Source organism: Anolis carolinensis, chromosome 2 (assembly GCF_035594765.1).
Source record: "Anolis carolinensis isolate JA03-04 chromosome 2, rAnoCar3.1.pri, whole genome shotgun sequence".
In the NCBI taxonomy this organism is placed as follows: Eukaryota; Metazoa; Chordata; class Lepidosauria; order Squamata; family Dactyloidae; genus Anolis; species Anolis carolinensis.
In genome coordinates, this window is record NC_085842.1 from 927834 (window position 1) to 955157 (window position 27324).

Genomic DNA, 27324 nt, shown 5'->3' on the forward strand with positions numbered 1-27324 from the left:
TGCCATCACTCTTTTATATATATAGATATCATATCTTGAGCACTACACACACTAGGTATGACCAAAAAATCGTTTTGAATCTTATATCGGATCGATATCGGATTGTTCTCGCTTTTTGAGACGCATTCCGATACGCTGTCTCACGGCGCAACCGGCAATGTAATTTGAACCATTGTTGGCCCATTCTCTAATTGTCTCTTAATGTTTCATTAATTTTTTCCCCCAAATTTTTTTAGAATTCCCTTAGCAGGCTTGACTAAGACTTGGCAAGAGATTAACCTCAATAATCAACATTGACCAGACTGCTGGAAAATCCCTCTGGCCTCACGAATATAGACATGAAATCATGGTGTTTTCCCTGAAAGTGGCAGGGTCTGCAATACAGATGAAGACGAAGGGCTGGCAGGCCCAGCATCTGAGTCAGTAGAAAGCAGGGAACAACAACAGCTGCAGCCTGACACTGAGGAAGTTACCCCCACAAACACTACAAACACACACACACACACACACACACTCACATATATTCATTGATTCCTTTGGCGGGTTTAGATTCCTGAAAATGCTGTTACTGTCATTACATGTTGTATTTATTAAGCTTGTCATATATGGTTTATGTAATGTGTTAACTGTTTATCGGTTAGTTTTGTACACTGTTTTTAAGGCATTGATTAGTTGCCTATATGTAAGCTGTCTTGAATCCCCTCTGGATTTGAGAAAGGTGGCATAGAAATGTCATAAATAAATAAATACTGTCTTTTCAACCTACCTTGAATGGGAGCTTAGCGCAGCCGGCCAATCAGAAGCTTCCACGATGGACGCAAAGGTGGGGGCTAGGGTCCTCTGCGTCCACCTGGAATTTCTAGTTTTCAAAGAATCTTTGCACCACTTGCAAGGGCATTGCTTGGCGTGGTCACTGGTCCATTTCTAATTGAAGGCATTGAGTCGAGGCTTGTGGGATCACATAGCCAGAGGCACCATTGATTTCCAGTGTCCTTCTTGCTTAAAAATATATCAAGGGAATTTATAGTTTTCAAAGCTTCCTGTGTCTGCAAATGTCCACCATTTTCGTGGATTTCCAGCCGCAGAAACAAAGATACACAAGTCGAAGAGGGACTTTCACAGTGATAAAAACCCAATTGAAGAGGAAATAAGACGTTCAAACCAGGAACAGGTTTCTTCAAATATTAAAAAATAGTGTATTATAAAAAGTTATGAAAATTCACCAAAAATCGTAGGATACAGGAAACGTTCTGCAATTTGTTGAGCTGAGAGTGTTGAATGTGTTCTCACGCTGTACCAAATTGGATGAGGATAGCTCCAGAAATGAGGGCGGGAGAGCCCTGTAAAAGTCCTCCCCCCCCCGGGTGCCGGGTTGTTTGGCGATTGCGCATGAGCGCCCGCCAAAATGTTTTTAGAAACATTTAGAATCATTACGAATTTTCAGAAATATCCGAAATTTTTGGGTGAAAAAAAAAATCGGAAATAGTTTCTGTTTCGAAGCGCCGGCGCCCCCTACTTTAGAAACGAGAATTGAAACATTTTTTTCATCGATCGGACACGCCTAACACAGTGGCTCTCAACCTTCCTAAAAAGCAATGTGGACCTATATAAAAACAACTATGGAAAAGCAATGGAGCGGAATACAAAAAGATCTAAAACGATGGTCCCAGCTAAAACGTTCCTTGCTGGGAAGAATATCTACATTAATTAATTAATTAATTAATTTGGGGCGTTTATATCCCGCCCGTCTCAGGGCTGGTGGCATTATTCCATGCCTGAACTACTGGGGTTTGCAAAAGGCACCGTGATATAATGGGTTAACTGGAAGAATATGTGTCAGCAGCTGATTGGCTGAGCCTGTGAAGAGCTAGCAATCTGATTGGCTACTTTCTCTGCCATGCTGCTGAGGGAACCGGTTTGAGCAGGTTTTACTTCAGTGAGTGAAAGAGAGTGCTGACTGGAAACAGCCAGGAGAGAAGATGACTGCCGACTCTCTAAAGTCTTGTTATTTCTAAGGCACTGAGGCATATTTATGGGCTATTCTCGGTAAGCAATAAGAGAAACTGTTGTATATATTACTAGCTGTGCCCGGCCACGCATTGCTGTGGCAAAGTCTGGTGGTATGGGAAATAAAGTATTGAGGAATTGGTGGTAGTTAAGGTAAAGGGTAAAGGTGTGGAGTCCAGATAATCCAGTTAAAGCAGATAATATAAGATTATAAATGGGTTATATAGCTGTGTGGAAGGGCCTTGAGTCTACACTGCCATATAATCCAGTTAAAATCTGACAATCTGTATTTTATAGGCAGTGTGGAAGAGGCCAAAGTGAGGCCTAACTCTGCCTGTCCCCTGGGCTGAGTGGGTTGCTAGGAGACCAAGTGGGCGGAGCTTAGCCTTCTAACTGGCAGCAATTGGATAAAAACAATTATTCCTCTCCCTCTAATTAGGACTTTATTTTTTTTCTTTTTGTTGTATCAACCTAGAGGCATGGATGATGGGTTGTGTTGTCAATTTTCGAGGTTGTGGGGTGTTTAGTTTTGTTGTTTTGTGGGTCGCCGTGATGCCATCACTCATTTATATATATAGATTGCTCTGTTTGATCTCTTGAAGTTAAGTAAAGTTCCTGTTACTTCTTTCACAAACCTGAGTGGCATATTATTACACTGCAGGGTGACTTGAGTTCAGAAGCAGACGTAAAAGCTTCCATTTAATACTCTCTACAACACGCAACAGAATAACAACAACCATTAAAAGCAATCAAGAAACTATTTAAAACAGCATTAAAACAACATATGTAAACATTAGATGACTATTCTGCATAGATCCAAAGCCAGATAATTAGATAATCATATTCATCAATCCAAAGCCCATATTGCACAGGTAATTATGCTGGGCCCGGGGGGGGGGGGGGGGGGGGCTGCTGCTTCATCATCCACTGTGACACCGGGTCCTTCATGGAGTACTTCCTCATTCTTCTGCATGCACACTGCTGGATGTTTTTATGGTGGTGTAAATTAGTTAAAATAGCTGCCCTACATAAGTGGCTCCTAAATTTTCCTGCTTGATAGATGCAACTGTCTTTCGAGCTGCATAGGTCAACAACGTGCTAGGCTATTTAATGGTCGGGCAACCAATCCGACCCGGGCTGGTTTCAAACCCATGACCAGCAGTGATTTAATGCAGCTGGCTACTATCCAGCTGCGCCACATCCCGGCCCTTGGCGTATCTTTGTTCCTAACAGTTCAAAGAGATATCTAGGCATATCAGTCTAACAACTGAAGAACTAAATTGCCTTGCATGAATACTTGTGGATATTTACTATTAAGGAGGAGGTTGACTTAGGTGAGTTTTTAACTTTTCTCAGGAAGATCGTACTTTACAAAAAGGTGTTTGATCTCTAATAAGGTCATGCGTTTCCAAAAGGTTGTGATTATTCCAAATAGTGTGAATGCCAATCAATTTCCAAAAGTGTCATCCTTCCAAAAGCTTGTGGAAATTCCTGGTTTCCCCGACAGGTTATGGGCCCAGCAACGCTAGCCAGCAAAGTGTGTGAAGAGATTTGCAAAATGAAAAAACCAAGTGTGCAGAAATAGAATTATAGATGGACCCTCAATGGCTCCTGTGCTCAGGCCCGGCTCCCACACTCTCATTATGCATATATGCAAATGAAACCTTCCAAAGACCTGAAGCCAAAGCAGTCGAGAGAAGAGGAACTCAACCAGTAGGAAACAACTGGGAAGGGCAGGTTTCCCAGCAAAAGGTGGGCGCCCCTTTATTTCAATACTGTGGGACCCACTGATCTTGCCAAAGGCACACAGCATCCCTCACAACCTCCGAGGATGCCTGCCATAGATGTGGGCAAAACGTCAGGAGAGAATGCCTCTGGAACATGACCAGACAGCTCGGAAAACACACGACAACCACATCCCTTTTTTATGGAGCGTTTCCTGATTTCATCCCACTTTTATTCCCACTATCGAGCCTCCGGTGGCCTAGGGGATAAAAGCCTCGTGACTTGAAGGTTGGGCTGCTGACCTGAAGGCTGCCAGGTTCAAATCCCACCCGGGGAGAGCGCGGATGAGCTCCCTCTCTCAGCTCCAGCTCCATGCGGGGACAGGAGAGAAGCCTCCCTCCCACAAGGATGGTAAAAAACATCAAAACATCCGGGCAAAGTCCCCTGGGCAACGTCCTTGCAGACGGCCAATTCTCTCACTCCAGAAGCAACTGGAAAAAAAAGCTTGGAAAAACAAATTCCCACTATCTCCTTGGTGCTCCCCAAATAGGCACTTGCAGTTGTGTGGTTATTATCTTTATTATCTTCATCGTCATCACTATTATCATCCTCATCCCTGAGTGCACATTTATCTCAATACAGTAGAGTCTCACTTATCCAACATAAACGGGCCGGCAGAACGTTGGATAAGCGAATATGTTGGATAATAAGGAGGCATTAAGGAAAAGCCTATTAAACATCAAATTAGGTTATGATTTTACAAATCAAGCCCCAAAACATCATGTGATACAACAAATTTGACAGAAAAAGTAGTTCAATACGCAGTAATGCTGTGTAGTAATTACTCTATTTACGAATTTAGCACCAAAATATCACGATGCATTGAAAACATTGACTACAAAAATGCGTTGGATAATCCAGAATGTTGGATAAGCGAGTGTTGGATAAGTGAGACTCTACTGTATAATGGATTCGCTGGTCTGTCCATCCGAAGGCACGTGAAATGATCAGGCAAACAAAACCCAAAGCACTCAAAGCTTTGCAGGGAGTTGAGAAATCCCACTGAGGATCACAGAGCTGGAAAGGGTGCCCAAGGGCCATCCAGTCTGACCCACCTGCCGTAAGGGAAGAAGGCAGAACTCAATCCCTTCCCATTTGGCTAATGTTAGTCCAAGGACTGGCCTTTGGGACCAAAAAATAAAACATTCCAAAAACTCTTGAAGAATCAGTTTCCATTTGCATTCAAAATTTGTCTTGCCAAGCAAGGAATCATCCATAAAGAGTATATAAAGAGTGTAATTTCCCTTTTTTGGGGACGAGGTCAGATGAAGAGGCCTCCTGCAGAGAAAGAGAGGGAGAGAAGCATGACCATGGCCAGCCCTATATAGCAGGGGTCCCCAAACTAAGGCCCGGGGGCCGGACGCGGCCCTCCAAGGTCATTTACTCGGCCCCCGCCCTCAGTTTTAGACTTAGGCTTGCCCAAAGTCTGAAATGACTTGAAGGCACACAACAATAACAATCCTACTTAACTTGACTATCTCATTGGGCAGAAGCAGACCCACACTTCCCATTGAAATCCTGATAGGTTTATATTGGTTAAAATTGTTTTTATTTTTAAATATTGTATTGTTCATTCATTTACTGATATTGTGCTATAGTAATAATATAATATATTGTGTATACATATAATATTGATAATAATATTATAATGTAATACAATATAATATTTATTTATTATGGTATTTCTACCCCGCCCTTCCCACCCAGTAGGGGACTCAGGGTGGCTAATAATAATACTAATACAATGTAATAATATCGTATAATATAATAATATTAATTATATATTATATATTAAATGTAATATTACTAATAATAATATGGTACAGTGGTATAGTATAATATAGTAATATATAATGCTAATATTGTGCTATGCTAATAATATAATATATTGTATGTACATACAACTTGTAAGCCGCTCTGAATGCCCTTTGGGGTGAGAGAGAGTGGAGTATAAATTTAGCAAATAGATAAATAAATAAATGATTGTTGTTGGGGGGTTTTGTACTACAAATAAGACATGTGCAGTGTGCATAGGAATTTGTTCATTTTTTTTTCCAAATGATAATTCGGCCCCTCAACAATCTGAGGGACCATGAACCGGCCCTCCACTTTAAAAGTTTGAGGACTATCTAGTTAAAGTTCCTTCTTAAAGGGCCAGGCCCCTCCGCGGCACCCCACCTGTGACCTCGATGCTGGCTCCGGTGATGTAGCGGCTCTCCTCCGAGGCCAGGAAGGCGCAGACGTCCGCCACGTCTTTAAGGGAAAGAGAGGGGAAAGGGTCAAACCCCTCCGTCACTTGACCCTACAACAGAAGGAACACTCCCCAGAGACCCCTAGCCCCCCCCCCCCCAAGGATGACCCTATGGCAGGGGTCCCCAAACTAAGGCCACATGCGGCCCATCGAAGCCATTTACCTGGCCCCCGCCTCCTCCCTCGCCCGGTGCGTGCCTTCCAGAGCTTTGCTTGTTTATAATGGTATTTTAATTATTATTTAATTAATAATGATCAAGGGGGTGCTTTACTGGTGCTGGGTTCTTGTGTGTCTTTCGGGCTGTGTGGCCATGTTCCAGAAGCATTCTCTCCTGACGTTTCGCCCACATCTATGGCAGGCATCCTCAGAGGTTGTGAGGTATGGAGAAAACTAAGCAAAGAGGTAAATATAGATCTGTGGAAAGTCTAGGGTGAGAGAGGTCAGTGTGAATGTTGTGTAGCTAATCACTTTAATTAGCATTGAAAAGCTTATCTGCTGTCTTCTTCCTGCCTCTGGGGCATCCTTTGTTTAGAGTCGTTAACTGCCCTAGGTTGATTCATGTCTGGAAATCCTCTGTTTTCAGAGGACACAGAATACTATTTGAGAACACAAAAATGCTGGACCATTCTAACAACTATCATGTCAGACTACACAGAGAAGCCATTGAAATCCACAAGCATGTGGACAACTTCAACAGAAAGGAAGAAACCATGAAAATGAACAAAATCTGGCTACCAGTATTAAAAAACTCAAAAATCAGAACAGTAAATAAAAAGCAATACTCTGAAAACAGAGGATTTCCAGACATGAATCAACCAAGGGCAGTTAACGACTCTAAACAAAGGATGCCCCAGAGGCAGGAAGAAGACAGCAGATAAGCTTTTCAATGCTAATTAAAGTGATTAGCTACACAACATTCACACTGCCACCTCTCACCCTAGACTTTCCACAGATATATATTTACCTCTTTGCTTAGTTTTCTCCATACCTCACAACCTCTGAGGATGCCTGCCATAGATGTGGGCGAAACGTCAGGAGAGAATGCTTCTGGAACATGGCCACACAGCCCGAAAGACACACAACAACCCTGTGATCCTGGCCATGAAAGCCTTCGACAACACATTTTACTGGTGCTTTTTGTGCACAAAGGCAGAAGGGGGCTGGACTAAATGGCCCAAGTGGTCTCTTCCAACCCTCTTTATTATTATTATTATTATTACTGACACAAAGACACAGTATAACACAGCAAACAAGATATATATTGTACTAGCTGTGCCCAGCCACGCGTTGCTGTGGCAAAGTGGTGGTGGTATTGGTTAAAAGTTGTTGTGGAATTTTTATTTGACGTTATTTGTATTTTTTTAAAATTAATTTTATTGTAACTTATCTTTTTTAATTTATTATATTTTATTATTTTGTTGTATTATTTTTAGTTATTTTGTTATAGTATTTTATTGTATTAATTTTTTAGTGTTTTTAATTATTTTTATTGTATTATTTGTATTTATTTTATTTTTTATTCTTTTATTAACACTGGGCTGAGTGGGTTGCTAGGAGACCAAGTGGGCGGAGCTTAGCCTTCTAAATGGCAGCAATTGGATAAAAACAATTATTGCTCTCCCTCTAAGTAGGACTTTATTTTTCTTTTCTTTTTGTTGTATCAACCTAGAGGCATGGATGATGGGTTGTGTTGTCAAATTTCGAGGTTGGGGGGCCTGTAGTTTTGTTGTTATGTGGGTCGCCGTGATGCCATCACTCTTTTATATATATAGATATACTCAAATATAAGCCTTGTTTTTCAGCCCTTTTTTAAGATTGAAAAAGCCCCCCTCGGCTTATACTTGGGTGAGGGTCCTGGTTGGCTTATATTTGGGTCAGCTTATATTCGAGGATATATGGTACATTTATTATTTTTCTCTATTATTGTTGCTACTATTACATTTATTTTACTCTATTTTTATTTATACATTTATTATTTCACTCTGATCTTATTATTATTATTACATGTATTATTTTACTCTATTATTATTAAAAGGATACATAAGCACATTTACATTGAAGAAGATGAGAATAATGATTTAATCAGAGCTGGACAATCTTATCTTCAATTTGATCTTTATGTAAATATTCAAAAACATTTAACCTACCAATGCCTCAATTAATGTAATTTTATTGGTATCTGTTTTACTTCTGAAATTTACCACCCTTGGCTTATACTAGAGTCAATGTTTTCCCAGTTGTTTTGTGGTAAAATTCGGTGTCTCAGCTTATATTCGGGTCGGCTTATACTCGAGTATATATGGTATGCTGGATTTCATATCTCAAAATCACAAGTTCCCAAGCGTTTAGGGCTGTGTGATGCACTCAACCCTTTTATTATTTTTATTATGATTATGATTAACATTGAGGCTGTATTTGTTCCTGTTTGGGTTATTTTTTACTTCAAAATACAGTAGAGTCTCGCTTATCCAATGTAAACGGGCCGACAGAACGTTGGATAAGTGAATATGTTGGATAATAAGGAGAGATTAAGGAAAAGCCTATTAAACATCAAATTAGGTTATGATTTTACAAATTAAGCACCCAAACATCATGTTATACAACAAATTTTACAGAAAAAGTAGTTCAATACACAATAATGCTATGTAGTAATTATTGTATTTACAAATTTAGCCCCAAAATATCATGATATATTGAAAACATTGACTACAAAAATGTGTTGGATAATCCAGAACGTTGGATAAGCGAGTGTTGGATAAGTGAGACTCTACTGTAAGAGATGTGCACTGTGCATAGGAATTTGTTTATAGTTGTTTTTTTCCAGCTATAGTCCGGCCCTCCAAGGGTCTGAGGGACTGTGAACTGGCCCCGTTTAAAAAGTTTGGGGACCCCTGCCCTATGGGCAACCCCCAACAGAGACTGACCCAAGGGGGACACTGCAGGACCACAAAGGCCACATCCACCAAACCCATGAACCACCGAAGGGTGCTGCTGCTCAGTCGCTTAGTCGTCTCCAACTCTTCGTGACCTCATGGACCATCCACGCCAGAGCTCCTTGTCGGCCGTCACCGCCCCCAGTTCCTTCAAGGTCAGGCCTGTTCATGTGGGATTTGTGTATTGATAGTGTTTAAATGCAATTTGTGTCTTGGTTTGTATTGCATACGGATTGCATCATCCAGAGTGTGCTATAGTCTGGAAAGAGTTAATTGCTGAGAAGCTGTGTTGACCTTGATGTGTGGCTGGAACTGGGGAGTGTCCAGACACAAGTGTGTATGCTTTTACCGATTGCATCAGTTCTGTTCTGTTTTGTCTGCCTAGAGAGAGAGTCCTGTTATTGTCTGCAAGTCTGTTTGCATTTATTACTGCTTTCAGTAAAACTTGTATATAGTTTTACCATCGTCTTGGACGTCTCTTCATTCCGATTCCATCCAACTACTGCTGCGCTGAAAATTACTCTGACAAAGCCAGTCCCTTCAAGGATACTGTCCATCCATCTCACCCTTGGTCGGCCTCTCTTCCTTTTTCCTTCCATTTCCCCTGCATCGTGATCTTCTCCAAGCTTTCCTGTCTCCTCATGATGTGGCCAAAATACTTCAGCTTTGCCTCCAATCTCCTTCCCTCCAGTGAGCAGCCATTGGGCATTATTTCCTGGAGGATGGACTGGGTGGATCTTCTTGCCAAGGTCCAAGGCATTCTCGGGATTTTCCTTCAAAAGCGTCTTATCTTCCTTTGCTCAGCCTTCCTTCTGGTCCAGCTCTCGCATCCATAGGTCACTATGGGGAAGACCATTACTTTGACTATGCGGACCTTCGTTGCCAGTGTGATGTCTCTGCTCTTCACTATTTTGTCAAGGTTGGCCATTGCTCTCCTCCCAAGAAGTAGACCTCTTCTGATTTCCTGGCTGCAGTGATCTTCACGCCTAGAAATATAAAGTCTGTCACTGCCTCCACGTTTTCTCCTTCTATTTGCCAGTTGTCCATAGATGTGGTTGCCATGATCTTGGTTTTCTTGACATTTAACTGCAGCCCAGCTTTTGCACTTTCTTCTTTCACCTTGTTGACAAGGCTCCTCAGCTCTTCCTCACTTTCGGCTATAAGAGTGGTATCATCTGCATACCTAAGTTTGTTCATGTTTCTTCCAGCAATTTTAACTCCGGCCTTGGAATCGTCAAGCCCCGCATGTCGCATGATGTGTTCTGCGTACAAGCTGAATAGGGAGGGTGAGAGGATGCAGCCCTGATGTCCGCACTCCTTCCCCAATCTGGAACCCGTCTCCTGTTCCGTGATCTGTTCTGACTGTGGCTACTTGGTCTTTATACAGGTTTCTCAGGAGACAAACAAGGGGACTTGGTCTCCCCACACCACCAAGAACATGCCACAGTTTATTATGATCCACACCAGGGGTCCTCAAACTTTTTAAGTGGAGGGCCAGTTCATGGTCCCTCAGACTGTTGGCGGGACGGACTGTGATGAAATAGTCCAAAATCAGGATTGTTGTTGTGTGCCTTCAAGTCATTTCAGAGTTAGGTCAACCCTAAGTCTAAAGTTTAGGACAGAGGCCAGGTCCATGGGTCTTAGTTTGGGGACCCCTGATCTAGACGATCTCATAAGACCATAGGTAAGCAAAGAGACCTCCAAAGACCATCTAGGTGGTCTCATAAGACCATAGGAAAGGAAAGGGACTCTCAAAGGCCATCTAGATGATCTCATTGGCCATCAGAAGACCATAGATAAGGAAAGGGACCTCAAAGACCATCTAGATGGTTTCATAAGACCAAAGGTAAGGAAAGTGACCTCCAAAAGCAATCTAGATGGTCTCATAAGGCCGTAACTAAGCAAAGAGACTTTCAAAAACCATCTAAATGATCTCATAAGATCATAGGTAAGCAAAGAGACCTCCAAAGACCAGATAGACTTAGGTCAACCCTAATTCTAAAGTTTAGGACAGGGGCCAGGTCAATGACCTTGGAGGGCCGCATCCAGCCCCCGGGCCTTAGTTTGGGGACCCCTGATCCACACAGTCGAAGGCTATAGAATAGTCAATAAAGCAGAAGTAGATGTTTTTCCGAAACTCCCTGGCTTCCTCCATTATCCAGCATCCGGATCTTGGCACTTTGGTCTCTGGTTCCTCTGCCATTTCTGAACCCAGCTTGGACATCTGGCAGCTCTCACTCCATGTACTGCTGGAGTCTGCCTTGCAGGATCTTGAGCATTACCTTACTGGCATGGGAAATAAGGGCCACTGGACGGAAGTTGGAGCATTCTTCAGCGTTTCCCATTTTTGGTATGGGGATGTAAATTGATTTTTTTCCAATCTGATGGCCAATCTTGTGTTTTCCATATTTGCTGGCTTATGGCATGCATCACCTTGACAGCATCACCTTCCAAGATTTTAAACAACTCACCAAAGGCACAGAAGCTATAAACCTGCAAATGTGTCATGATGAAAAATATGCTACAGTAGAGTCTCACTTATCCAACATAAATGGGCCGGCAGAATGTTGGATAAGCGAATATGTTGGATAATAAGGAGGGATTAAGGAAAAGCCTACTAAACATCAAATTAGGTTATGATTTTACAAATGAAGCACCAAAACATCATGTTAGACAACAAATTTGGCAGAAAAAGTAGTTCTATACGCAGTAATGCTATGTAGTAATTGCTGTATTTATGAATTTAGCAACAAAATATCATGATGTATTGAAAACATTGACTACAAAAATGCGTTGGATAATCCAGAACGTTGGATAAGCGAGTGTTAGATAAGTGAGACTCTACTGTATGTGTGTGTGTGTGTATATATGTATGTATGTATGTGTGTGTGTATGTGTGTGTGTGTATATATATACACATATATACTAGCTGTGCCCAGCCACGCGTTGCTGTGGCAAAGTGGTGGTGGTATTGGTTAAAAGTTGTTGTGGAATTTTTATTGGACGTTATTTGTATTTTTTTAAAATTAATTTTATTGTAACTTATCTTTTTTATTTATTATATTTTATTATTTTGTTGTATTATTTTTAGTTATTTTGTTATAGTATTTTATTGTATTAATTTTTTTAGTGTTTTTTAATTATTTTTATTGCATTATTTGTATTTATTTTATTTTTTATTCTTTTATTAACACTGGGCTGAGTGGGTTGCTAGGAGACCAAGTGGGCGGAGCTTAGCCTTCTAAGTGGCAGCAATTGGATAAAAACAATTATTGCTCTCCCTCTAAGTAGGACTTTATTTTTCTTTTCTTTTTGTTGTATCAACCTAGTGGCGTGGATGATGGGTTGTGTTGTCAAATTTCGATGTTGGGGGGCCTGTAGTTTTGTTGTTTTGTGGGTCGCCGTGATGCCATCACTCTTTTATATATATAGAAAAACACATACATACAGAGAGGGAGCAAACTCTCTTTCTGTTGGTGGTACTGAAATGTGTGTGCACCTTACCACTGTTGGTGTCTTAGAATCAAAGAAATATATTCACAACAACAACAACAACAAGAAGCTGGTGGAGGTACGGCTGACCTTCAGGGTCTCCCAGTCGGCCCAGAGGCACCATGGCTGCAAACTGGGAAGGGAAGGGGAGAGAAAAAGAATCCAGATTAGGAGAGAACTCGAACCCAGAGCCCTGCCCCGCTGCCACTCAAGGGTTGGGATACGTAGTTTGTGGCTTTGTGGGCTGCCCAACGGCTCTGCCCCCGTGAAAGCAAGGGCCCACCACCCTGGTGCCCACCTTGTCCAGGACCTTCTGGGGCACCGTGTCCGTCATGGGGGAGCGGATGAAGCCCGGCAGCACCGTGTTGCAGCGGATGCCGTACCTGCAAGGAAGCACCAGATTCCGGGTGTGTCTGTGACCCATTTAGTATTTTTTGTATCCCGCCTTTCTCATGATTGAGGGACCCAAGGAAGGTAAACCATGAATACAGAACCTGAGAGTTGGAAGGGGCCCCCAAAGGCCATCCAGCCCAGCCCCCCTTCTGCCCTGGAGAGAGGCACGCAAGGCCAATCCAAAGCCAGGCAAACACACAACCAGGACCAAGGTTCCTCCAGGGCAGCTCTAGGGTTTGTTGTCAAAGGCTTTCATGGCCGGAATCACTGGGTAAAATCCACAAACACGTGGACGATTTCAACAGAAAAGAGGAAAGCATGAAAATGAACAATATTATTATTTTAAAAAGTAGTTTAAAAAACACCAGAACCAAGGCGGTAAATAAATAACTTCACTCAGAAACAAGAGAACTCCAGACAGCAAACAATTAAGTGTCAGTTAACAACTCCCATACAAAGGGTTCATCCAGGCAACAGAGGCCAGGCTACCTCCATGCAAATATCTTCACTGATTGACTGTGCAGCTGCAAGGCTACTCAAATACTAATTCAAGCTTGCTAATTGCAACATTCACGTTTCCTTAAACAGAAAAAGGTTCTTTCTCCCACCCTAGATATCATTCCACAGGTATATACACTCCACTTGCCTCACTTTCAACAGATCTCTGAGCATGCTTGCAACAGATTCAGGCAAAACGTCAGGAGGGAATGATGCTGGAACATGGCCATACAGCCCAAAAAACTCACAGTGACCCAGTGATTCTGGCCATGAAAACCTTCAACAATATCTATCTATCTGTCTGTCTGCCTGTCTGTCTCTATCTATCATATTTATCTATTGCATATATCTACTCTATCTACAATACCTAGATAGACTTGGGGAGATAGGGTGGAAAAAACATATAAACAAATTTATATTATTAATTATTATTATTATTACTACTACTACTAATGCTACTACTATTATGTATCCTATCTATCTATCACATCTATCTACTCTATCTACAATCTAGACAGACTCCCCTTGGGAAGATAAGGTAGAATATACATATAAATAAAGTTGTTATATTATTATTATTATTATTATTATTATTATTATTATTATTATTGTTGTATGACACAGCAAACAAGATAGATATGCTGGATTTCGTATCACAAAATCACAAGTCGAACACTTCCCAAGTGTCTAGGACTGTGTGATGTATTTTCGGATGATGCGCCCAGATCCCAGCAGGGTGGCCTTTTGCAGTTGGCAGATCATGATTTTGTCAGTGTCTATTGTTTCCAAATGCCGGCTGAGATCTTTTGGCACAGCACCCAATGCGCCAATCACCACCGGGACCACCTGCACTGGTTTCTGCCAGAGTCTTTGAAGTTGTTGTTGTTGTTATTTTTATTATTATTATTATGTATCACATCTATCTATCACATCTATCTATCTACCACATCTAGACAGACTCCCCTTGGGGAGATAGGGTAAAATATACATATAAATAAAGTTGTTATTATTATTACTACTACTACTACTATTACTATGTATCGCATCTATCTATTACATCTATCTACTCTATCTACAATCTAGATAGACTCCCCTTGGGGAGATAGGGTAAAATATACATATAAATAAAGTTGTTATTATTATTACTACTACTACTACTATTACTATGTATCGCATCTATCTACCACATCTATCTACTCTATCTACAATCTAGATAGACTCCCCTTGGGGAGATAGGGTAGAATATACATATAAATAAAGTTATTATTATTATTATTACTACTACTACGATTATTATGTATCGCATCTATCTACCACATCTATCTACTCTTTCTACAATCTAGATAGACTCCCCTTGGGGAGATAGGGTAAAATATAAATATAAATAAAGTTGTTATTATTATTACTACTACTACTACTATTACTATGTATCGCATCTATCTATTACATCTATCAACTCTATCTACAATCTAGATAGACTCCCCTTGGGGAGATAGGGTAGAATATACATATAAATAAAGTTGTTATTATTATTACTACTACTACTACTACTACTATTACTATGTATCACATCTATCTATTACATCTATCAACTCTATCTACAATCTAGATAGACTCCCCTTGGGGAGATAGGGTAGAATATACATATAAATAAAGTTATTATTATTATTATTACTACTACTACTACGATTATTATGTATCGCATCTATCTACCACATCTATCTACTCTTTCTACAATCTAGATAGACCCCCCTTGGGGAGATAGGGTAAAATATACATATAAATACAGTTGTTATTATTATTATTATTACTACTACTACTACTATTATTATGTATCGCATCTATTTACCACATCTATCTACTCTTTCTACAATCTAGATAGACCCCCCCCTTGGGGAGATAGGGTAGAATATACATATAAATAAAGTTATTATTATTATTATTATTATTATTATTACTATTACTATTCCTACTATTACTATGTATCGCATCTATCTATTACATCTATCTACTCTTTCTACAATCTAGATAGACCCCCCTTGGGGAGATAGGGTAGAATATACATATAAATAAAGTTGTTATTATTATTATTATTACTACTACTACTACTATTATTATGTATCGCATCTATTTACCACATCTATCTACTCTTTCTACAATCTAGATAGACCCCCCCTTGGGGAGATAGGGTAAAATATACATATAAATAAAGTTGTTATTATTATTACTACTACTACTACTATTACTATGTATCGCATCTATCTATTACATCTATCTACTCTATCTACAATCTAGATAGACTCCCCTTGGGGAGATAGGGTAGAATATACATATAAATAAAGTTATTATTATTATTATTACTACTACTACGATTATTATGTATTGCATCTATCTATCTATCACATCTATCTACAATCTAGATAGACCCCCCTTGGGGAGATAGGGTAGAATATACATATAAATAAAGTTGTTATTATTATTATTATTACTACTACTACTACTATTATTATGTATCGCATCTATTTACCACATCTATCTACTCTTTCTACAATCTAGATAGACCCCCCCTTGGGGAGATAGGGTAAAATATACATATAAATAAAGTTGTTATTATTATTACTACTACTACTACTATTACTATGTATCGCATCTATCTATTACATCTATCTACTCTATCTACAATCTAGATAGACTCCCCTTGGGGAGATAGGGTAGAATATACATATAAATAAAGTTATTATTATTATTATTACTACTACTACGATTATTATGTATTGCATCTATCTATCTATCACATCTATCTACAATCTAGATAGACCCCCCTTGGGGAGATAGGGTAGAATATACATATAAATAAAGTTGTTATTATTATTATTATTACTACTACTACTACTATTATTATGTATCGCATCTATTTACCACATCTATCTACTCTTTCTACAATCTAGATAGACCCCCCTTGGGGAGATAGGGTAAAATATACATATAAATAAAGTTGTTATTATTATTATTATTATTATTATTATTATCAACACAACGACGTTGTATGGCACAGCAAACAAGATAGATATGCTGGATTTCGTTTCGCAAAACCACAAGTCGAACACTTCCCAAGTGTCTAGGACTGTGTGATGTATTTTCTGATGATGTGTGCAGATCCCAGTAGGGTGGCCTTTTGCAGTTGGCAGATGGTGATTTTGTCAATGTCTATTGTTTCCAAATGCCGGCTGAGATCTTTTGGCACAGCACCCAGTGTGCCCATCACCACCGGGACCACCTGCACTGGTTTCTGCCAGAGTCTTTGAAGTTGTTGTTATTTTTTATTATTATTATTATTATTATTATTATTATTATTATTATTATTATTATTATTACTATTATTATTATTATGTATCACATCTATGTACTTTATCTACCACATCTAGATAGACTCTCCTTGGGGAGATAGGGTAGAATATACATATAAATAAAATTGTTATTATTATTACTACTACTACTACTACTACTACTATTACTATGTATCGCATCTATTTACCACATCTATCTACTCTTTCTACAATCTAGATAGACCCCCCTTGGGGAGATAGGGTAAAATATACATATAAATAAAGTTATTATTATTATTATTATTATTATTATTATTATTATTATTATTATTACTACTACTACTATTCCTACTATTATTATGTATTGCATCTATCTATCTATCACATCTATCTACAATCTAGATAGACTCCCCTTGGGGAGATAGGGTGGAATATAAATATAAAGTTATTAAAGTTATATAAAGTTATTACTACTACTATTATTATTATTACTATTATTATGTATTGCATCTATCACATCTTTATCTACCATATCTATCTATCTATCTATCTATCTATCTATCTATCTATCTATCTATCTATCTATCTGTCTATCTAGAGAGAATGCTGCCGGCCATACAGCCTGAAAAACCCATCTCTAGGGTTATTTCCCACCAGAAACCCCGTTCCCTCTGGGGCTCCTTCGGACTGACCTGGCCAGCTCCTTGGCCGCCGTCTTGGACAGGGCCTCCACTCCGGCCTTGGAGGCTGCGTAGTTCACCTGCCCCAGGTTGCCCACCTGCACAAAGGGAGAGGAGTCTTGCAAACACAGGGGACCCAGGCCTCGCAAAGGGGAGGGGTCTCCAACAATAGGGAGGGCTAAGGGAGCCCCGTGGGTCTTAAGGACTCTGTTTTAACCCATGGGAACAACATAAGAGTTTGAGTGCTGGGCCACAGATCCGGAGACCCGGGTTCGAGTCCTGCCTCGGCTACGGAAACCCACTGGTTGGCCACGAGCGAAGGGCACGCTCTCGGCCCAGCACTGCAAGGCCGAAGGGGACGACGGAGGGCACCTTTCCCACGATGCTCCCCATGTTGATGATGGAGCCCCCTCCGGAGCCACCGCTCTCCACCAGGGCCCGGGCCACGGCCTGCGTCACCAGGAAGGTCCCCTGGAAGAGGAATCAGAGTCAGGAGGGGCCCCCAAAGGTCATCCAGTCCAGCCACTGCCCGATCCCTCCCAAGAGACAGAACAGGTCCATTCTGTTTGCTAATGCAGACCCCCGCCCCAAAGCACCCACCTTGAGGTTGACCCGCAGCACGGCATCAAAGGCCTCCTCCTTCTGCCGGAGCAGGAACTCGTCCATCGTGATGCCGGCGCAGTTGACGCAGACGTTGGGCGGGCGGGAGAAGTGGGTCTGGGGGAAGAAAGGGGTTAAGAGGGGGGCCCTGGTGGAGGAACTGTCACAAATATTTAAAATTAACTAGGTATTTTTAATTACAAAAGTGTGGGTCAAGCACTGAAAGGGTTAAATGGATGCAATGACTCAGCAAAAGCTGGAGCTCAATATAAACAGGTGTGCCTGTAGCTTAGTCAGCCTCAGTGTGAGAAAGGCCTCAGCGTGAGAGAGGCCTCAGCGTGAGAGAGGCCTCAGCGTGAGAGAGGCCTCAGCGTGAGAGAGGCCTCAATGTGAGAGAGGCCTCAGCGTGAGAACGCCTCAGCATAAGACACCTCAGCATGAGAAGGCCTCCGTGTGAGAGATGCCTAAGCGTGAGAAGGCCTCAGCGTGAGAGAGGCTTCAGCGTGAGAGAGGCCTCAGCGTGAGAGGCCTCAGCGTGAGAGAGGCCTCAGCGTGAGAGAGGCCTAAGCGTGAGAAGGCCCCAGTGTGAGAGAGGCCTCCGTGTGAGAGAGGCCTCCGTGTGAGAGATGCCTAAGCGTGAGAAGGCCTCAGCGTGAGAGAGGCCTCAGTGTGAGAGAGGCCTCAGTGTGAGAGAGGCTTCAGCGTGAGAGAGGCCTCAGCGTGAGAGAGGCCTCAGCGTGAGAAGGCCTCAGTGTGAGGCTTCAGTGTGAGAGAGGCCTCAGTGTGAGAAGCTTTGATAAGTGAAGTCCCAGGTTGATGACCTCATGTGTAAGGCTACTATGTGGAGCTCCTGTGTAAGTTGGATGTGAGAGGAGGCTCTGTGAGAGCGAAGCTGTTTATCTGCATGAGAAAGAAGCCCAGCCTGGAAGCAAAGAAGGAAGTATAAAGAACTTTATTTGTTCTTGTAAATAGGGAAACCATATTATTTTGCTATAAAAAGCCTCCAAAGGAAGAGATAACATTGGTCTCTGTGTTTTTGTTCTTTTTATCACTTTTGGCTACTGCTGCGGGGTCACGGCGCTGATAATAAGTTACTCCGCTGTGCATTTATGGGCAGGATCTTTTGTTAATAAGCCCGCTCGCTCAACAGGAACTGCCCCCCCCCTTAAATCAGGCAGATTTGGAGCAGGGGTGGGTGGGTGTCTGTTGGGAGGGCTTGGATAGGGTCAGACTGGGTGACCTTTGGGGACCCCTTCCAGCTCTGGGATTCCAAGAGGGATTTCTCAAGTCCCAGCAGACCCCCAGCAAAACTGTTTCCTATCCCTCCCAACTCAAGCGGAAGACAGCCTGCCTGGGAGCCCAGCGGAGCCTCCTTCCTTCTCTGGGGGTCTGGGGCCAGAGGGGTGGGCTGGGTGGCCCTGGGGGCCCCTCCCTACCTGTCCCAAGGGCGCTCACCTGGATGTGGGCCATGAGAGCGGCCACGCTGCCTGCGCTCCCCACGTCCAGGGTCCAGGCCTGGTGGTCCCCCGCCGGCAGCCCCCGCAGCGTCCCTTGGGCCCCGGCTTCATGGAGGTCGGCAACGGCCACCGAGGCCCCTTCCCTGGCCAGGCGGGAGCAGACCGCCCGGCCGATGCCACTGCCGCCTCCTGGGAAAGACAGACAGGCACCGGCTCAACGAGAGAGAGATATATATATATGGTTATAGGTAGGTAGATGTAACACATAGATAGATATGATAGAGTAGACAGACGCAGTAGACAGACAGAAAACAATGGTAGATAGACAGAAAAGAGAGATGTGCAACAGATAGATGCAATAGATAGAAAGATAAATAAATAAATAGATATGGTAAATGCAACAGATAAATGGATATGGTTGGTAGGAAGATAGATAGATATGGTAGATAAGAGTAGATAAATGCAATAGATAGTTGCAATACATACAGAGCCAAACATAGATAGACAAATACGGCAGATAGAGTAAATTGATTGATTGATATTATTAACTGTTGTAAAATTCTTGTTTTATCGTATTACTGTTCTATCTTTTGTATATTGCAAATTGTATTTATGCTGCTGTTTTGCTCAATTATGCTGTTCGGGCTTTGCCCCATATAAGCCGCCCCGAGTCCCCGTGGGGAGAAAATGGCGGAGTATAAATAAAGTTTTATTATTATTATTTTATTATGTCACAGCAAACAAGATAGATATGCTGGATTTCGTATCACAAAATCACAAGTCAAACACTTCCCAAGGGTCTAGGACTGTGTGATGTATTTTCGGATGATGTGCGCAGATCCCAGCAGGGTGGCCTTTTGCAGTTGGCAGATAGTAATTTTGTCTATTATTATTATTATTATTATTATAGATGCAATAGATTGATGGGTATGGTAGATAGATAAAGATAGATATGGTAGATAAAGTCGACAGAAGACACACATAGATATAATAGATAGATAAATAGATGCGATAGAGAAATAGATAGGGTGGATAAAGTGGATAAATGCATATAGTAGAGAAATGAAATAGAAATATTAGACAGAGTAGATAGATGCGATAGACATATAGCTAGATATGGTAGATAGATGCAATAGATAGATGTGGTAGTTAGATATAGATAGATGCAATAGATAGCTCAATAGATAGATGCAACAGATAGATAGATAGATAGATAGATAGATAGATAGATAGATAGATAGATATGGTAGAGTAGGTATTTGCAACATAGACAGTTAGACAGACAGACAGACATGGTAGGTAGGTAGGTAGGTAGGTAGATTGATCATGGCAACTCTCCCTGGGATCCCAAAACTTCCCCTGACTCGCGGAGCTCACTAGCAGGCAGATAACCAAAAGGTTGATATACAAGGTCATCAGAGCTTCTTCACCTATCATTACCAGCAATGAGGAATTCTGGGAGTTGAAGTCCAAAACACCTGGAGGGACTAAGTTTGCCCAGGCCTGAGGTACAGTATTGTTTTTATTTGGGCTTGGCCCCATGGAAGCCGCCCTGAGTCCCCTTTGGGGAGATAGAGTCGAGGTATAAAAATAAAGTTATTATTATTACTATATTTCCCTCCATCTGGTTGCAAGATTCAAGGCACCCTGGTTAATAAATGTATTAATCTACTTAAAGTGTTGCAGGCACCCCGTTGCAAACAGGGCAATTTACCCCCAAACTGCCCGGGCCTTTCAGGCCTTGCAATTCCAAAATGTAACTTACCCAAGCCCACTGGGAGATTTGAGGCATTGCAATAAATAATAACAAAAACAATAATAGTCATACTCCAAGCTTCTTGGAGGACCTTAGGCCTTGCAATTCCAAAAATGTAACTTTCCCAAGCTCCTTGAGATTTAAGGCATTGCAATAAATAATAATACAGCTTTCCCAAACTTCTTGGAGGACCTTAGGCTTTGCAATTCCAAAAAAAGCAACTTTCCCAAGCCATTTGGGAGATTTGAGGCATTGCAATAAATAATAACACTCCTGCAAGCTTCTTGGGGGACTTCAGGCCTTGCAATTCTAAAAAGTAACTTTTCCAAGCCCTTTGTGAAATTTGAGGCATTGCAATAAATAATAATAATAATACTCCTGCAAGCTTCTTGGAGGACCTTAGGCCTTGCAATTCTAAAAAAAGTAACTTCTCTCAGCAACTTGGGAGGTTTGAGCATTGCAATAAATATTAATAGTAATAATAATACTCCCCCAAGCTTCTTGGAAGGCTTAGGCCTTGCAATTCCAAAGGAGTAACTTTCCCAATTCTAAAAAAAGTATCTTCTCCAAGCAACTTGGGAGGTTTAAGTATTGCAATATATAATAATAATAACAATAATAATAATAATAATAATAATAATACTCCCCTAAGCTTCTTAGAAGGCTTAGGCCTTGCAATTCCAAAAAAGTAACTTTTCCAAGCCCTTTGTGAAATTTGAGGCATTGCAATAAATAATAATAATACTCCCCTAAGCTTCTTGGAGGACCTTAGGCCTTGCAATTCCAAAGGAGTAACTTTCCCAATTCTAAAAAAGTATCTTCTCCAAGCAACTTGGGAGGTTTAAGCATTGCAATATATAATAATAATAACAATAATAATAATAATAATAATACTCCCCTAAGCTTCTTAGAAGGCTTAGGCCTTGCAATTCCAAAAAAGTAACTTTTCCAAGCCCTTTGTGAAATTTGAGGCATTGCAATAAATAATAATAATACTCCCCTAAGCTTCTTGGAGGACCTTAGGCCTTGCAATTCCAAAGGAGTAACTTTCCCAATTCTAAAAAAAGTAACTTCTCCAAGCAACTTGGGAGGTTTAAGCATTGCAATATATAATAATAATAATAATAATAATAATAATAATAATAATAATACTCCCCCAAGCTTCTTGGAAGACTTAGGCCTTGCAATTCCAAAAAAGTAACTTTTCCAAGCCCTTTGTGAAATTTGAGGCATTGCAATAAATAATAATAATACTCCCCTAAGCTTCTTGGAGGACCTTAGGCCTTGCAATTCCAAAGGAGTAACTTTCCCAATTCTAAAAAAGTAACTTCTCCAAACAACTTGGGAGGTTTGAGCATTGCAATAAAGATTAATAATAATAATAATAATAATAATAATAATAATAATACTCCCCCAAGCATCTTGGAAGACTTAGGCCTTGCAATTCCAAAGGAGTAACTTTCCCAATTCTAAAAAAGTAACTTCTCCAAGCAACTTGGGAGGTTTAAGCATTGCAATATAATAATAATAATAATAATAATAATAATAATAATAATAATACTCCCCAAAGCTTCTTGGAGGACCTTAGGCCTTGCAATTCCAAAAAAGTAACTTTTCCAAGCCCTTTGTGAAATTTGAGGCATTGCAATAAATAATAATAATACTCCCCTAAGCTTCTTGGAGGACCTTAGGCCTTGCAATTCCAAAGGAGTAACTTTCCCAATTTTAAAAAAGTAACTTCTCCAAGCAACTTGGGAGGTTTGAGCATTGCAATAAAGATTAATAATAATAATAATAATAATAATACTCCCCCAAGCTTCTTGGAGGACCTTAGGCCTTGCAATTCCAAAGGAGTAACTTTCCCAATTCTAAAAAAAGTAACTTCTCCAAGCAACTTGGGAGGTTTAAGCATTGCAATATATAATAATAATAATAATAATAATACTCCCCCAAGCTTCTTGGAAGACTTAGGCCTTGCAATTCCAAAAAAGTAACTTTTCCAAGCCCTTTGTGAAATTTGAGGCATTGCAATAAATAATAATAATACTCCCCCAAGCTTCTTGGAGGACCTTAGGCCTTGCAATTCCAAAGGAGTAACTTTCCCAATTCTAAAAAAGTATCTTCTCCAAGCAACTTGGGAGGTTTAAGCATTGCAATATATAATAATAATAACAATAATAATAATAATAATAATACTCCCCTAAGCTTCTTAGAAGGCTTAGGCCTTGCAATTCCAAAAAAGTAACTTTTCCAAGCCCTTTGTGAAATTTGAGGCATTGCAATAAATAATAATAATACTCCCCTAAGCTTCTTGGAGGACCTTAGGCCTTGCAATTCCAAAGGAGTAACTTTCCCAATTCTAAAAAAGTATCTTCTCCAAGCAACTTGGGAGGTTTAAGCATTGCAATATATAATAATAATAACAATAATAATAATAATAATAATACTCCCCTAAGCTTCTTAGAAGGCTTAGGCCTTGCAATTCCAAAAAAGTAACTTTTCCAAGCCCTTTGTGAAATTTGAGGCATTGCAATAAATAATAATAATACTCCCCTAAGCTTCTTGGAGGACCTTAGGCCTTGCAATTCCAAAGGAGTAACTTTCCCAATTCTAAAAAAAGTAACTTCTCCAAGCAACTTGGGAGGTTTAAGCATTGCAATAAAGATTAATAATAATAATAATAATAATAATAATACTCCCCCAAGCTTCTTGGAGGACCTTAGGCCTTGCAATTCCAAAGGAGTAACTTTCCCAATTCTAAAAAAGTATCTTCTCCAAGCAACTTGGGAGGTTTAAGCATTGCAATATATAATAATAATAACAATAATAATAATAATAATAATAATAATACTCCCCTAAGCTTCTTAGAAGGCTTAGGCCTTGCAATTCCAAAAAAGTAACTTTTCCAAGCCCTTTGTGAAATTTGAGGCATTGCAATAAATAATAATAATACTCCCCTAAGCTTCTTGGAGGACCTTAGGCCTTGCAATTCCAAAGGAGTAACTTTCCCAATTCTAAAAAAAGTAACTTCTCCAAGCAACTTGGGAGGTTTAAGCATTGCAATATATAATAATAATAATAATACTCCCCCAAGCTTCTTGGAAGACTTAGGCCTTGCAATTCCAAAAAAGTAACTTTTCCAAGCCCTTTGTGAAATTTGAGGCATTGCAATAAATAATAATAATACTCCCCTAAGCTTCTTGGAGGACCTTAGGCCTTGCAATTCCAAAGGAGTAACTTTCCCAATTCTAAAAAAGTAACTTCTCCAAACAACTTGGGAGGTTTGAGCATTGCAATAAAGATTAATAATAATAATAATAATAATAATAATAATAATAATACTCCCCCAAGCATCTTGGAAGACTTAGGCCTTGCAATTCCAAAGGAGTAACTTTCCCAATTCTAAAAAAGTAACTTCTCCAAGCAACTTGGGAGGTTTAAGCATTGCAATATAATAATAATAATAATAATAATAATAATAATAATACTCCCCAAAGCTTCTTGGAGGACCTTAGGCCTTGCAATTCCAAAAAAGTAACTTTTCCAAGCCCTTTGTGAAATTTGAGGCATTGCAATAAATAATAATAATACTCCCCTAAGCTTCTTGGAAGGCTTAGGCCTTGCAATTCCAAAGGAGTAACTTTCCCAATTTTAAAAAAGTAACTTCTCCAAGCAACTTGGGAGGTTTGAGCATTGCAATAAAGATTAATAATAATAATAATAATAATAATAATACTCCCCCAAGCTTCTTGGAAGGCTTAGGCCTTGCAATTCCAAAGGAGTAACTTTCCCAATTCTAAAAAAGTAACTTCTCCAAGCAACTTGGGAGGTTTAAGCATTGCAATATATAATAATAATAATAATAATAATAATAATAATAATAATAATAATACTCCCCCAAGCTTCTTAGAAGGCTTAGGCCTTGCAATTCCAAAAAAGTAACTTTTCCAAGCCCTTTGTGAAATTTGAGGCATTGCAATAAATAATAACGCTAAGACTCCTGCAAGCTTCATGGAGGACCTCAGGCCTTGCAATGGCAAAAAAGTAACTTCTCCAAGCAACTTGGGAGGTTTGAGCATTGCAATAAAGATTAATAATAATAATAATAATAATAATAATAATAATAATAATAATAATAGTCCCCCAAGCTTCTTGGAAGGCTTAGGCCTTGCAATTCCAAAGAAGTAACTTTTCCAAGCCCCTTGGGACATTTGAGGCATTGCAATAAATAATAATGCTAAGCCTCCTGCAAGCTTCTTGGAGGACCTCAGGCCTTGCAATGGCAAAAAAGTAACTTCTCCAAGCAACTTGGGAGGTTTGAGCATTGCAATAAAGATTAATAATAATAATAATAATAATAATAATAATAATAATAATAATAATACTCCCCCAAGCTTCTTGGAAGACTTAGGCCTTGCAATTCCAAAAAAGTAACTTTTCCAAGCCCCTTGGGACATTTGAGGCATTGCAATAAATAATAACGCTAAGACTCCTGCAAGCTTCATGGAGGACCTCAGGCCTTGCAATGGCAAAAAAGTAACTTCTCCAAGCAGCCTGGCTGGCAATGCAAAGGCCACCGTACCTGTGACGAGGGCCAGGGCCCGGGCCAGCCTTAAAGGGCCAGGCGCCATCGAGACACTGGAGGAGCAAGGAGGGGGGCCGGAAGTGGCCAGGCCCCGCCTCCCTGGAAGAGAGTGCCATAGAGAGGGACAGGACGCTCTGGGCAGCCCTCTCTGTAGCCTCCAAGGACTGGAAAAGTTCACCAAAGCCTTAGAGGTGGCTGCCCTGCTCACCTTTGCCCTGTTTCCAAAGGCTCCACTCAAACAACAGGGAAAACAAGCCACTGAGAGCAAGACACAAAAAAGTTTTTCAAACTGTCAATTTTATTTTGCAAATGCCTCAATTTGGGTCCCCATTTCCACCGCATCCTTATCGCAATGATACCTTTGCACCTCTTTGGCTGGATTCCTCCCATTCAAATATTCCGAATTGCGTTGCTGTGGGTTTTAAAATTGCATTGGTTTCTTACAGCGATGTTGTGATCTGCTTTGTGCACGAGTCAAGAAATACCGTGTTTCCCCGAAAATAAGACAGTGTCTTATATCGATTTTTGCTCCCAAAGACGCGCTAGGTCTTATTTTCAGGGGATGTCTTATTTTTCCATGAAGAAGAATGCTCTGGTGTTCTGTTCAGCGGGCATGCTTCCAAACAAAACCTTTGCTAGGTCTTACTTTCAAGGGAGGCCTTATATTTAGCAATTCAGCAAAACCTCTACTAGGTCTTATTTTCTGGGGATGTCTTATTTTTCGATGAAGATGAATTCACATTTATTGTTGAACAAAAACATGAACATGTATTATATACTGTACAGTAGTTGTCATCACAAACCAGCATAACCAGACAAACTGTGAATCCTATCAAGAATTTCTTGTTACTTCCAATATTTCCATGTACAACACTCTATGGTACGTACATTGACCGATCCTGCATGCTCTGGTGTTCTGTTCATTGGGCCTGCTTCCAAAGAAAAACTTTGCTAGGTCTTACTTTCGGGGGAGGCCTTATATTTAGCAATTCAGCAAAACCTCTACTAGGTCTTATTTTCTGGGGATGTCTTATTTTAGGGGAAACGGGGTAAAGGCAGAATGATATGAACGCCCTTCTGTCCATAGAGCTCCCTCTTGTGGCCGCACCAGAGAGGATCACAGGTCACCCATTTGGTTCATTTTAAAACGAGGTAACAAAACATAATAGTTGAAACCCCACCCTTACTCTAAGTTGATTCATGAAGGGTCTTGTGCACCATGTTTGGTCCAGATCCACCACCCCATGGAGAAGCCTTTCAGGTACAAACATACATACACACTTTTTCCCCAGGCAGGAAGCAGCCAGGCTTTGAAGCTGCAAGGCCATTCAGTGCTAATCAAGGTGGACAATGGCAGCATTCACACTTGCCTCCAACAGACAAGAGTTCTTTCTTTCTCCCACCCTGGACATCATTCCAGATATATAAAGCCCGCTTGCTTCGTTTTCAACAGACCTGACAACCTCTGAGGATGCCTGCCATAGATGTGGGCGAAACGTCAGGAGAGAATACTTCTGGAACATGGTCGCACAGCCCGAAAGACATACAACATCCCTGTGAT

The 27324-nt window shown here is 40.6% G+C and overlaps 1 protein-coding gene and 1 long non-coding RNA gene across 3 annotated transcripts; both read right to left on the reverse strand.

The window, feature by feature from the left end:
• Nucleotides 1-4292: 4292 nt before the first annotated feature.
• Nucleotides 4293-25872, reverse strand: hsd17b8 (hydroxysteroid 17-beta dehydrogenase 8). 2 transcript variants are annotated; one of them, XM_062972848.1, is made up of 9 exons: nucleotides 25761-25872; nucleotides 19421-19611; nucleotides 17966-18082; nucleotides 17738-17836; nucleotides 17378-17463; nucleotides 12767-12851; nucleotides 12559-12601; nucleotides 5971-6045; nucleotides 4293-5070 (listed from the first exon to the last, which is right to left on the reverse strand). In XM_062972848.1, exons 1-9 carry the CDS (start codon nucleotides 25807-25809, stop codon nucleotides 5054-5056), a joined length of 762 nt encoding a protein of 253 aa, XP_062828918.1. In that variant the 5' UTR covers nucleotides 25810-25872; the 3' UTR covers nucleotides 4293-5053. The 2 variants fall into 2 exon arrangements, with proteins under 2 accessions (XP_062828918.1, XP_062828917.1); XM_062972847.1 differs by lacking the exon at nucleotides 25761-25872 and adding an exon at nucleotides 21188-22586.
• LOC134296876 (uncharacterized) lies at nucleotides 13189-16865 on the reverse strand. The gene is made up of 2 exons (XR_010003699.1): nucleotides 15530-16865; nucleotides 13189-14973 (listed from the first exon to the last, which is right to left on the reverse strand). It is a non-coding gene; the product is annotated as an uncharacterized LOC134296876 (long non-coding RNA).
• Nucleotides 25873-27324: the final 1452 nt, after the last annotated feature.